Raw genomic sequence first — 14,713 nt, forward strand, 5'->3', positions numbered from 1 at the left:
AATTACAGCATTTTTTATTAAACCTGTGAGGTTTCTGTCCCTCCACTGAAAGTCCAGATAACCAAAAATTAGAAGATCCAAAAAGGTCATAAAGGCATTGTAAAACAAATCTATATGAATCGAGCGGATTAAACCAAGTATTGTGAAGAGATATGATCATTTTTATATGGCAAACAGATTTAATTTAGGCTTTTATTTTACATCCAAACAATGACTGACACACATACATCGAGCACATCAGATATGGTAAACATGGAAGCTAAAACGTGCATGTGTGTGATGCACGAGCACCAGTTCTAGTGAATGATGCACGCATATGAAACGCACTGCCTTCTATGTTTACCATATGTGATGCACTCTATGTATGTGTGTGTGAATACAAGCCTACATTTTATATGTAAAATGCCTCAGTTTTGGTTACCTAGACTTTTAATTGAGGGATAGAAACCTAAAATATCTTAATTTGTGTTTCGAAGATTAACCAAAGTCTTAAGGGTTTGGAACGACATGAGGGTGAATAAATTATGACAGAATTAATAGTTTTTGGAGCAAGTGGTAAGTGGTTTAAAGAAATTGATAATGTCTCTTGTCTTAATGTTGGCAAGTCTGTGAATTAGAATTTTTTTTAATCATGATTTTAATAGATATTGAAAAATAAATAGCTATTTTAATAGATAAAATAGCTAATTACCTTGATAAAAATAATAAAAATAATAATGATATTATTATTAGTAAGGGTCAAGCTTCTACTGGTTATGAAATCTGAATAATGGCACTAAATGAGTCTGTTCATTAAACAAAAGCTTTTGGGAAAAAACATAATTTTTTATTCAAAAACATAATGGGTTCTTCTAATGAAAAAATTCAAAATTTCCCCATTGTGTCCCCTTGTTACAGGATGCTAAACTTAATAACATTACTTTAAAGATATAGTGGAGGATCTTTCTGAATTTTAGATAAGACCCGCCCTCTCCACTTTTTGAAAAGTTTGATTGATTCACCAGAATGATTGACAATTAGGAGGACCAATAGTATAGGTGATCCAACCGGAAGTAAAAAATCCTCCGTTATACCTTAACTGATTGAACTCTAGGCTATTTAGTGTGTAATGCAAAAAAAAAAAAAAAATTATGGAATGAAAAATCTACTATATTTAAACTAAATAAAGAATAAAATTTTAAAATTATGCTTTATTACATTATAAAACAATGTGCATGCACCACATTTGTGAATCCAGTTAGAGGTGGCAAGTCTTAAAAATCTGAGCCTGTGTCTTTAAGAAGTGGCCCCATTCAGTGTTGGGAGCCCGAGGCGCCTTCAGCCAAAGTACTGAAGTTCAGAGGAAGTGACGGGAAATACAGGAGCTTTAAGAGTTACTAAAAAAAAAAAACTATACGCAGTGAAGAATTTCTAGAAGAAAACTTTTCGTTTATAAATAATTGTGTTTTCCGAATATCTAGGCAAAAAAAGATGAAAATTAAATTTTTGATGATAGAAGCGCAATTTGTTCGCGATCATCATCGAGCTGTACACAGACTAGTTTACCAACTCGCTTATTTTATCAACGGACATTACCTCTCTCTTAAACAGTAGTTTGCATTCGCTGTCCACAGTTTTGTTTAAAGTCGTTTACTTTGACGCTATGTCCCATTGTTGTGTTAAATGAGTTTGCATCCTCAGTGCCTTTTGTAATGAACGCGAGAGTGACTCTACCGGCTTCAGTCCAGATAGCGTTTGTCGTGTTTACTCTGGTATTATCGGTAAGTGTTTGCTCACAGTTGACGGTTCTTGTTCGTCTTAACGATGGTCAAATAACAGAGGAGCTGTTAGAGGCGGATAGTGAGAAGGACATTATAACAGTGGAGTTCAAGCAGGCAGACGGGACTCTCATCACATTCCTGTCTGATTTCAAGCGCGTGAGTACAAATCCAACTAAACAGAATTCAACCACAGCTGTAAATGAACTGAAAATAATGCACTATTAAATACCAGTGGAGGGGATCACTGTGTGGGAGGAAAACATGAAGTCAAGAGTGTAACAATTAGGCCTATGTGTTTTTTGGGACACGCACCATTGTAGGACCTTTTTTTAAGCACCTTGGAGTAAATACCATTCATGGTAGCCTATATGAATTTCACTTTCATGTTACATCATAGCCTACTATGTATCATGTTATGCCTGTTCCATGCAAGGACCAAGGTATTTCCAAATACCATCATACATTCTAAACAACATGGTAGTACCATGATACTTTTTGGCAGTTTTTGTAAGTGAAGCATTTTTGTTTGTTTGTTTTAGTATCAGGGTAAACTAATTTCTAAAATCTAAAATCAGGGTAAAATCTGTAGCATCATTCTCTATCATGGGACTGTACAATATCAAAGCTATACCATAAATAGCATAACTACCATAAATAGACTTTGAGAAGGTACAGTAAATGAAGAACAGTATAAACCTACAACAAACAAACACAATAAAGATGATTACCTCATACTCCTAGTATTGCACTGTCCTGAGATAATTCATAATAAAAATAATAATAATAAAAAAATACTGTAACATAACATTCTCTGTCACATAAACACTTCACAGGTATAAACTACCCTTTCTAACATCCCTATATAAAAATAGATAACACTTGTCATCTTATAAAGTCATAATTAATGGTGATATTTTAGATCTTTAAAAACTGTTTCACAAGTTCACACTTGCATATGATCGAATAGAGTAAAGATAATGCGTATTTGCCGGTCTGTCCGTGCATGGGGACAGCTCCAAGCCTGGAACGTGATCCGAAGCCAGAGTACTCCCCCTATCCCAGGCTGGGATGGGAACAAATAAGAGTGAGGAGTTAGGGTGGAGGAGGGATGCTGATTGGGTTCTGAACGTGCTTCTCCCAAACTCTGTTAATAAAACAGCATTTGTGATTCGATAGCACTACTTGAATAATTTGGTTTGATTTGGTTAAAGAACTGAGCTTAGTCCTTTTTTACATAGTGTGATCAGATCATATTACTTTAATGAATCAGACACATGTAATTAGCTCTTTATGAATGTTATTTAAACATTTGAAAGAACTTTAAAGTGGCAGTGTTAGATATTGAACTCTCTAACAGATGAGTCTAATAAAATAAAATATAAACAGTTGTTAGACTTTCGTCACTCACAGCATTTTTTTCCTCACTAGACTTAAATGTAGAGACTTTTCAGGATGGATTTTTTTCCTATTTGATTTTTTTCATCCATGGAAAGTTGGAGGATATCGAGCTGTTATTTGCCAGAAAGTCATGCAGCCAAATTCATGCTGTGGGCTGTACGGGGCAACATCAGGCATTATGCAAAGCAGGCAATGAAACACAGAGCTGGGAACTGGGTGGGAGCTGGGAATCATAGACTTCATAATTATATATTATACAACAATATAAATAAATTGATTGACCATATGTGGTACATTAATTAATTACACTAATTACCTAGATATGAAAGTCAATGATTCGGATGCATTTGCCAAGGCAAAATATTGATCACCTCAAAATGAGTTTCATTTGTCTAGTTTCACTTCATCTTTTTCTAAATAAATAAATTCAAAGCAGCTTTACTGAAAATCATGATGTGAATGTTTTTAATATCTTACCATCTTTCCTTGTAGTCACATTTAGCAGGTTAGAGCTGGTTGATTACATTTTGCAGCAATACAAGCAATCAAGAAGTTGAGGATAAATGCAGATCTATACTGAGGATATATGTGGAAAAAAATTAGACATACTTGTTTGTAAAGAGCTGAGCCATGATATAGTTACATTTTGCTTTGAAATAAAGATAAGAAGATTGAGATTTTCTATATAGTATATCACTTACTGGTTATCCTTCTGGAAGTAGCCATCAGAAGATGGGTACACTGTGGGCATAAAGGGATGGACATGGTCAGCAACAATACTCAGGTTGGCTGTGGCATATAAACAATACTCAATAGGTACTAAGGGGACCCAAGTGTGCTGAGAAAATATACCCACACCATCACACCACCACCAGCAGCCTGAACTGTTGATACAAGTCAGGATTGATCCATGCTTTCATGGTGTTTGCACCAGATTCAGCCCCCACCATCTGAATGTCGCCTCATCAGACCATGCAATATTTTTCCAACTTTCTATTGTCCAATTTTGGTGAGCCTGTGTAAATAGTAGCCTCAGATTCCTGTTCTTATCTGACAGGACTGGCACGGTGGCACCGGTGTGTCTTCTGCTGCTGTAGCCCATCTGCTTTAATGTTTGACGTGTTGTGCGTTCAGAGATGCTCTTCTGCAGACCTCGGTTGTAATGAGTGGTTATTTGAGTTACTGTTGCCTCAGCTCGAACTAGTCTGGCCATTCTCCTCTGGCATCAACGAGGCTTTTTCGCCCTCAGAACTGCCGCTCACTGGATATTTTGAAAAATGAAATTCCCAGTAGATCAGCAGTTTCTGAAATACTCAAATTCTGGCACCAACAACCATGCCAACAAGTCACTTAAATCACCTTTGGATGTTCAGTTTGAACTTCAGCAGAGTGTCTTTACCATGTCTACATGCCTAAATGCATGGAATTGCTGCCATGTGATTGGCTAATTAGGTGTTTGCATTAACAAGCATTTGAACAAATGTACCTAATAAAGTGGCCGTTGAGCATATGTATATAATCACAAAGCAATTATAAGCTTATTCAACTTCTATTGTAAGTTTTTTTTAAGGAGAGACAAATCCAAATTATGATTGGTTGTTTTAATCAATATAATGTCACAAATGCTTCTGATTGAGCTTATATACTGAACCCAGAAAATTCCTTGGAGCTGCAGTTATGACTAATCTCAACTTGGACCCTTGATAGATGAGATGCCACTTTTTGTATGCCACCTTTTCTATGCCACCTTCTCTATGATTTCATATCTCTCTGTAACAGAATCTACAAGATAATTCTTTAAGTTATTTTGAGCAAATGAGTCTGGCTGACATTCACATTGCTTCAGTCGTATTCAGTGTGAATGCTGTAGTGCAGTTACTTCTGGGACGGGCGCAAAGAAACGCAGTGTTGTCATGAAAGAGGCTGTATTCTTGGTTGTGTGCATATGGGAGCAGTTGGTGGATCAGCTGATGCTCGGGGTCGTGGTAAGAGGTTACGCTTCAGTTGCATGTGCTCTGAAGAGCTGGTCTGTTTATAATTAGACAGGGGCCTCTGCTTTGTTTTAGTGCTCATGAAATAAAGGCTTTTAAAAATGTTTTTAATTTGTTTGCCTCTCTCTGCAGTCCAAAATAACATTGTTCACATTCATTATTTCTCATTCGTCGACAATGGAACTTATATTTGCAAAGCTAACCTTTGATGGAAGTAAAATTGTAGAAAAATAAAAATAAATAAAATTGTGACATAATTATAAAGATTGTGGAGATCTGTTACAAGAGCTGCTATTTTGGCAAAGGGAAGGTGCACAAAGTAATACATTAAAGGGGTGCCAGTAATTGCGGCACACATTTATAAGGTTTCTAAAAAAATATCTACTTTAATTAAGTTGTTAGTTTTTTTTTTTTTTTTTTTTTTTTTTTAAATAACAGTCTATAAACTACAATTAAAGGGATAGTTCACTTTGAAATAAAATTTTGGAATGTTTTAGCTTACCTCAAGGGCATCCAAGATGTAGTTGTCTTTGTTTCCGCAGTAGTTTCAATTTTGATATTTTTAGGTCAAACCGTTCTTGTCTGTCAGTCATATAATGCAGGTCTATGGTCACTATCTCAAAGAGCATGCACAGAGAAGTCCAAATTAAACAATTCCCCATCGTCCAAATTAAACAATTCCCCATCGTAAGTACACATTGATGGCCTAAGACACAAAAAGAGCAGTTTGTGTGAGAAAACGAACAGTATTTATTTCGTTTTTACCTCTTGTAAACTTTCCGGCGCTTGCGCAGACTAAGCCAGAATGCATGCACACGTCACACACCAGGAAGCACGCGCACCCTCAGATCACTTGGACATGGTTGTGTAGAGGTAAAAACGATATAAATACTGTTTGTTTTCACACACAAACCGCTCGTTTCATGTCTTAGGCCATCAATGTGTACTTACGATGGGGAATTGTTTTAATTTGGACTGTGCATGCTCTTTGAGATAGTGACCATAGACCTGCATTATATGACTGACAGACAAAAACGGTTTGACCTAAAAATATCAAAATTGAAACTACTGCGGAAACAAAGACACCTACATCTTGGATGCCCTTGAGGTAAGCTAAAACATACCAAAATTTTATTTCAAAGTGAACTATCCCTTTAAGTTTTCCCCAGCCTGTTTTCTCAGTATTTACCAAGGTTACCAGTGTTAAGGCCCGTTCACACCATGAACGATAACTATAATGATAACTTTCTCAGCATCCACAGCAGCAAATGATATCATTCTGTTTTTTCTAAGCGCACACTGCAGTTTTGTCATCCACTGTTTTTAATGCTCGAGCTATTTAAAGCAGGACGGATTCTGATTGACTGTCAATGCTTTTATCGGTCATCAGATGGGGAAAAAATGGCTCTAAAAAAGTGCTTCCAACGTTATTGTTTCTCTGTGCCATTATCGTTATAGTTGTTGTGTGAACTCTTCTATTCTTTAATATTTAGAAATTTTTTTAGAACTATGTCTTTATCGTTATCATTATAGTTATTGTACTTGGTGTGAACTGGCCTTTAGTGGAAGACTGTATATCAGCACAAAAAAAAAAAAAAAAACATGTTCGAGGTTAATACTTAAAAAAAAAGATTTAACTAACGTTAAGATATATTCTTATCTTACATCGGATCCCAAGTAAATTAATATTGTGTAAGGATTATATATTTTTACTGGACAATAATGTATGTCTGTACATATATGCCTGCCTGTTCTTCTAATTTGCATGTGGAGTTTCATAGGAAAAACATCATGATAATAATATCCCCTAATTCATTGTTAAAGGATTAGTTTACCTCAGAATGTAAATTCTGTCAATGATGATAGAATTTTCATTTTGAAGTGAACTATTCCTTTAAAATGTAGGTTTGTCTTGTGACTGTGTCTATGCTCACATTTTCTTTTTTGTTTTTTTTCTAATAGCGTGTGAAGATCTTTCGTGCCCTGGTGCTTGGGGAGCCAGAGAAGGGCCAATCACAGTACCAGGCCCTCTGCTTCATCTTACATTTGGACCATGGAGAGCTCATCCCCAGTGAAGCCATGGCTAGACTCAGACAGGTCCAAATTTAAAAGATAAATAAAGCACCATCTGTGGCACCTTGCTGAAAAGACCAGCTTAGGCTAACTCAGGTCCAGGCTTAAAGGGACCGTTTACCCCCCAAAAATGAAAAGGTCTAGGGACAAGGCATTGCACAGGAATACACATCAATTTTAAAGTAAAGCCACAAGCTACACAAGTATTGGACCATTGATGGTGTATTGTTAGTACTCTTAGGTATTGTGTATTATTATCAAAGTATTAAACTTATGACCGTTCTTATGATTGTTGTTTGAACTCAACAGAAAAACCCTCATTTGGTGCGGAGTGCGGAGGAGAGACGTGGTGAGGAACAGTTCACTATGAACGCGGTGCTCAACATGAGTCGCTCCTGGCACCTCAGTACTCACATACATAATGTCTGCGGGGATGCACGGGACCTTGTGTACACACGGCAGCAAGATGTCAAACACTGGCTGGACAAAGGTTAGATGAGAGGGTTACCACTGTGTGTTCTTACACAAGTTGATGCAGTGCTGTAAATGCATGTTTTAAGCCCCTGCCCTGCATGCTAAGAATTTTCAGCATTAACTGGGTCATTCTCATAAACTGTAAAAAAAAAAAAATCAGGAAACATTTTTCTTTCTGTAAGTTTACTGCTGAGATTTTCAAGCAAATAATTATACTTGGAATAAATATCTGAGTAAGATGTGGTAATATTTTATCATATATTATTATTATACAGGGTGGGCCATTTATATGGATAGACCGTAATAACATGGGAATGGTTGGTGATATTAAAGTCCTGTTTGTAGCACATTAGTATATGTGAGGGGGCAAACTCCTCAAGATGGGTGCTGACCATGGTGGCCATTTAGAAGTCGGCCATCTTGGATACAACTTTTGTTTTTTCAATAGGAAGAGGGCCATGTGACTAATCTAACTTATTGGTAATGTCACAAGAAAAACAATGGTGTGCTTGGTTTCAACGTAACTTTATTCGTTCATGAGTTATTTACAAGTTTCTGACCACTTATAAAATGTGTTCAATGTGCTGCCCATTGTGTTGGATTGTCAATGCAACCCTGTTCTCCCACTCTTCACACACTGAATGGCCCCCAAGGTCTCCCGATCTGACCCCCTTAGACTTTTATCTTTGGGGTCATCTGAAGGCAATTGTCTATGGTGTGAAGACACGAGATGCGCAGCACCTGAAACTACGGATACTGGATGCTTGTGCTGACATTTCTCCTTTGGTGTTGCTATCAGTGTGTGAAGAGTGGGAGAACAGGGTTGCATTGACAATCCAACACAATGGGCAGCACATTGAACACATTTTATAAGTGGTCAGAAACTTGTAAATAACTCATGAACGAATAAAGTTACGTTGAAACCAAGCACACCATTGTTTTTCTTGTGACATTACCAATAAGTTTGATGTGTCACATGGCCCTCTTCCTATTGAAAAAACAAAAGTTGTATCCAAGATGGCCGACTTCTAAATGGCCACCATGGTCACCACCCATCTTGAGGAGTTTGCCCCCTCACATATACTAATGTGCCACAAACAGGACTTTAATATCACCAACCATTCCCATGTTATTACGGTGTATCCATATAAATGGCCCACCCTGTATTATTATTTAGTGGCCAGAGAAAAATAACTCTTTCTTATGGGTACAGTGCTACTCAAGAGCATGCAGATGTAATCGCATCATTAAGGGGATGTTGTTTTGCAAGCAGTGACCACAGAATTCAGTACTCCAATGAATGTGCACAAAAGTTTTATTTAACTAAATCACGAACACATAACTAATCTAAACATACGCATACAGACAATCACGCATACATGGGTACATGGAGAGTGAAAATGAATAAAGGAAACAGGAACAGGGAAATGAGGCTTTGGAAACGTCAGAGTTAGTTACTGAACTGAACCATCAGCACCTTGGTAACAAAGGGTTATACTAAATCTCTGTTTAGTTAGTTTAAATGTACGATACTTGCACAATCCCTTAGCCGTTGAACGAAGGTCCGAATATTCAGTCTCAGAGGAAAGTGGTGATGCTGCAACAGGTTCTTCCAGGTTTAATGTCTGGTACACATTGTACAATTTTGGGCTGTCCAAAGATGACCAGTTGTGGTGATTTCTGTGGTCTTGGCTCCTAAACGGTGGTCCTACGTCATACAGTGATAGAGGTTCAAAGATGGCCGTTGTCACGCTCTTGCGACCAAAGATAGCTCGCGATAATTTTCTGACAGTGTCAGAAATTTAGCATGATCATCTCACAGTGTGTTTGCTGCTACGACCTACGTCTACTGTCTAGCCAATAAAAACGCAACATGAAATGGCGTATTGATCAACGTGATATGGTGCTAAAACCTAAAACTACTAACCTGAAGCTCCATTTGCAAAATTGGCATTTAGCATGCCAATTTGCCCTCTTTTACCTAGCCATGACCACATCCATATTCTCCTCTTATTATTCTCCATATTCTCAGCGAAAGTGCCAAAGTGCAATTCATTTAGCTCTATTTGTTTACTACTAGCGCAGGCTAATGATGTTTTGTTCTTCTTTGCTAACTTGTGTCATAGCCTGTGATTCAATATGTGTCATCATCATACAGTCTGCATACATGTCATACCCAAATTTATTAGATCCATGTCGTACAGTGTGTTTTATAATGATCATATAGGATTGCCGAAATCGCACAGTCTGTAGCAGGCATAAGAATGAAAACGATGTTAGTCTAATCCTGTTAAGGTTAGGGAAGTTACAGTAGGGCTGGTTGTAACTTGAGGCCCCTCCGGCTGCGCAGATGCTGGAGTAGAGGTCCTGCGGCCTCTCGGTCAGACCGGATGTCTCCAGTCTTTACACACGAACTGCAACCAGAAGAAGCAGGAAGAGAGGGAAGGAAACCGAGATAGTGCCCTTTAAAGTCCTCCTGTGGTGAAAATCAAATGTTTAATGTTGTTTATATGTCTATGTAGTGTTTTTAATGTGCTTCGAGACAAACCATGTGCAAATTCATAAGTCAACACAATTGCTGAGTATTTTCTCCTTAAAGGAGAACTCCGGTCAATTTTAAAATTGAGCTCATTTTTTTGTACATTTGGAGTGCTGTCAATACAGAGAACAACGACAAAAATCGGTGTTGCCTACACCGAGTTATTCTATTTTTAAAATTTGCATCCTGTTGACTTCAATGGGGCAAGTACTAAGCCAGCGCAAATACCTGTGTTTACATCCTGTTTTCGGTTGAAGTCCAAAGTAGTCGATTGCCGAGTTCACGCGCATAGGTTTAGTTACCTATGATCACGCGCGTGAACTGGGCAATCGATTACTTTGGACTTCAACCGAAAACAGGATGTAAACACAGGTATTTGCGCTGGTTTAAATAACATCATTTTTATACATATCTTTCACATCTACTGCAGTCAGATTCACTCGTGTTCACTCAGAAGGAATCACTCATATTTTCTGTGCACTTGTAATGACACATCAAGGATGTTAAGAGGCTAAACGCAGGTTTAGTACTTGCCCCATTGAAGTCAACAGGGTGCAAATTTTAAAAATAGAATAACTCGGTGTAGGCAACACCGATTTTTGTCGTTGTTCTCTGTATTGACAGCACTCCAAATGTACAAAAAAATGAGCTCAATGTTAAAATTGACCGGAGTTCTCCTTTAAAACTGCAGTAAAAAAAAAGACAGTCTCAAAAATGCGGTTTGAAATCGCTGGAGTTACTGACGTCACAAACTACCTAACCAATCACGTCAACGTCCCGAAGGTGCTTTAGCATATCATTAACAGCGAACTAGCAGGGGAGTCTCGAGAGATGCCAAGTTATCCTGGTATATTTTTTTTTGTTGATATGAAAAATCAGGTAGATTTAGCAATATAGCGGGTGTATGATGTTTGTAACGATGTTATGATGAACTAAATGCCTTTCTCCACTGACGTTCGGAGTTGTTCAAAGCGTTTCTGATGATTGTTAGAAGGCAGACTGAGATGGCAAATGGGAACATAGTGTGTGTAAAATTAGCAACACATTATTAGCTGTTTGATAACATAGTCAAGCAAAAGGCTTATACATTTAATTACTGTTATGTGTCCGACATTGTAAAGAGCGATACCTTTGTGTAGCGTTTACCTCAGTAAGTTAGCTGAGTGAATCTGTGAGCTGGCATGAGTGGAGGCGGGGCTAATTAGCATATTCATGGCTCTGCGTATACTAAAGAAAAAAGGTTTAAATATGTAAGATGAGTTTTAAGGGATAAAATGACTGACTACAGGGGGCCTTTAACTTCCACAGAGGCCAAAGAGGAAGCGGGAATGTCGTAAACTAGGGGTGGGGGAAAGATCGATTCACATATGAATTGCGATTCTATCTTATGGCCATGAGCATCGATTCACAAATTGTAAAAATCGATATTCTAAAAAGTGTTACATTTCTTAAAATTTGCTGTACTACTTAAAGTTATTGGCACATTGAAGTGTTATTAATCACAATAAGCAACAATTCAGCAATCCAGTTCTCTTTCACAGCTTATTGCACTTGAATGGTCTAAAACACAAAATGATGTCAAAAGTATTCACATAAACACAGTCTGCTATGTCCTACGTGAATGTAAACAGAAGAAAATCAGATGTGTAACAGTATTTTACATCTTAAGTCACCATCTTAAATGGCATTTGTTTTACAATATTGGGTTGAAATCGTATAACTTCTTTTGAAAACATTTGTACTGACCCCAAACTTTTGAACAATAGTGTATGTATTTTTTTAGTCAGTCAGTCAGTCAATTTATATATTTTATATTATATGTACCCCTGTTACATTCAAAATGTGTTTGGGTTAAAATGAATAATTATGCACTTGACCTGCAAATACCATGACCACTCTGTATTAGATAAAGTCAACATTTTTCTGCTTTGTGCCTAGAAACAAATTTTTTTTCTGTTGCATTTGTTATATTTTTTTACCCATTTCATTTTTCTTTACAGGGGTTGAAGGTTCAATGTTTGAGGTCTTTCCCCAGAGTCTGAATGTGAGTGGCTTGCAGAGCTGCAGCTCCACAACAGACCCATGGCAGCCCTGCGTCTGCACTTACAGGTTAAACCTGGAGTGGTTCCCCTGCCAGCTGAAGTACTGCCGGGGTCAGGGGTCCAACCCCTACAAGTGTGGCATTAAGAGCTGCAGCAAAGGCTACCAGTTTGACTTCTACACACACCATAAACACCTGTGCCTTTGGGATGAGGACACTTAGTACCACCTAAGAGAAAGGAAACTTGTTTTTTTTTATGGGAAACATGCTTTTGTAAGGTACTCTACAACAAAGCAGAAGTTTACTTTTACCTCAAGGAACATTTTTGATAATGAGATTATCTAGATATTACTTGTGCGCTTCAAGGTATTGAAAGCAACTAAACATTTTGTTTCAACAGGGAACTTTCTCTGACTTTTATGCATTGAGTGAAAGAATGGATATTTTGAAGTGGATTGTCAAGCCATTTGTCTTTTCACATTTGGGCATCACTACAATGATACCTCAGGGCAGATCATTCTGTTTTAATGATTAAGTTGTATGTTTAGTTCTGCTTTAGATCTGCTTTCTTGTAGCTCTTGTTTTCATTCCCTTTAGTTTTTACATTGCTGACTGAATTTTTTACTTGTTAAAATATTTGAATGTTAAAGTATTAGCTTTCCATAACATTCTTTTAGTTGAGGATATAATTAGTATAAAGGAGAGTATTTTGATAAATATTCACATCCTATTGTACAAAGTGTTTACAATATGAAGTCTGAATGTTGTAAAATGTTGCCTTCACTTTATGTTGTGTTTAATAAGCTTATGATTCTGCTTGTCATGCAATAATCTGCAACAGTTTGACTGCTGCAAAATAACATTTGACTGTTTACAATATTGTCATACACGTTTTCAATATTTCAATTCACATTTTTGCTCTCCTGTTTATGAAGCTAAGAGTGCAAAGCTGCAACAAAAGGCCTAAGTGGTAGCTAAGACATTGTCTCTGAACATATTGTGAAGTCTATTTATTGCAAATTTATTCAGTAGATGCCAAATTTCTTATTCTCAGCTAAGTTGCCCTCTATAGCCATGACTAATTCTAATTTACATTTCAATTGCAGCTGTCTTATGAAGAGTCTTTTGCTTTGGTTTGTGATATACAACATGAAGCTTTGGTCTGGCTTTGCATTCTGAAGATATGGCCCAGTATTCTCATCTCTTGTTCTCTGCTCTCTTGTGCCTTCATCTTGATGTTGTCTGCTATTTTCTCAGATTTATATTTTTAGACCTTTTTTGTCCAGACTTTTTCTTTAATTGTAGTATGAAAATATTTACAAGATAAAGTATTTGTAATGGGTTAATTTTGGTTATGTATGCCAAATAATTTCAACATAACTGTACCACCCAACAGAAGAAAAGAAAAAAGTAAAGCGTGACAAACTGCATTACTTAGTTACTTTTTTGAAAAGTAGTGTGTTACGGTACATTAGTGTTACTTTTCTCATCTGGGCTGGGATTTCTTGTTTGTTTTTTAATAACAGAAAAAGTTATATTTTTTGCTAATGTAAAGCCTGTCCAAATACCCACAATTGCGGTCTTTGCATTTGACTATTTGTGTATTTGCATGCCATATTTTCTGTAATTTGCACATGTGTTCAAGACAAGTCACATTTATTTATATAGCGCTTTTTACAATACAGATTGTTTCAAAGTAGCTTTACAGAAATACAGTAACAGGAAAATGCAACAAAGTTTGTTTCCAGAAGAAAAGAGAGTCACAGTCCAGCTTAAAGAGCAACTTGCAGGTTAGAAGACCCAACAAGTCAATGTATAGAAAAATAATGTAGGAACTAGATTTTCTTTAAAAAAAAATTATAAATATGCTACAGTGGCTTCTGGAGTCGTTTTTGTGAGAAAATTTTACTTCCGCATCTGAAAATGGGCGTGACGGGCGAGAGTCGTGACGTAGCACGAGGGAGAGCGGTCGATTCACACAACAGGGAAATATGGATTGCAATGACATTTCGGACGCTGAGGAAATTGTTTACGGACCACAGCCATACAATTATGAGCCTGCTAGGCTGCCAAGAGAGCAGGGACAGGCCAGGATTAATGTTAGACAGAACATATTGGAACTTACAATAACAGAAACTAAGCTTTGATCAGGCGTTTGTCATGCTCATTAATATCCGCCCAGACTAACGTTACGTGATATAACTTAGCAGTTTCTCATGGAGAGACAGAGAGATATTTATTCATGATACATTTTTTGTTCCATAGGTGCTTGTGTGGGAAATGCGAGGCAATGTTTACAGCTGAGGAAAGTCAGTGTTACAGGGAGGTGGATGCATACTGGGCCTTAGTGGAAAATGCCAAACTTCCATGGTTGCAGTTAGTGTTACTACAGTAAAGCCATGGTGAATGTTGCTGATCTGTGGACACTGGATAGTTC

General features: G+C 37.2%; 1 protein-coding gene across 1 annotated transcript; it reads left to right on the forward strand.

Moving 5' to 3' along the window:
• Window positions 1-1,284: 1,284 nt before the first annotated feature.
• oafb (OAF homolog b) lies at window positions 1,285-14,146 on the forward strand. The gene is made up of 4 exons (XM_081366920.1): window positions 1,285-1,916; window positions 7,112-7,246; window positions 7,532-7,712; window positions 12,236-14,146. Exons 1-4 carry the CDS (start codon window positions 1,692-1,694, stop codon window positions 12,496-12,498), a joined length of 804 nt encoding a protein of 267 aa, XP_081223046.1. The 5' UTR covers window positions 1,285-1,691; the 3' UTR covers window positions 12,499-14,146.
• The last annotated feature ends 567 nt before the right edge of the window (window positions 14,147-14,713 follow it).

The sequence above is a fragment of the Scardinius erythrophthalmus genome (genome assembly GCF_964197995.2).
Source record: "Scardinius erythrophthalmus genome assembly, chromosome: 5".
NCBI classification, from domain to species: Eukaryota; Metazoa; Chordata; class Actinopteri; order Cypriniformes; family Leuciscidae; genus Scardinius; species Scardinius erythrophthalmus.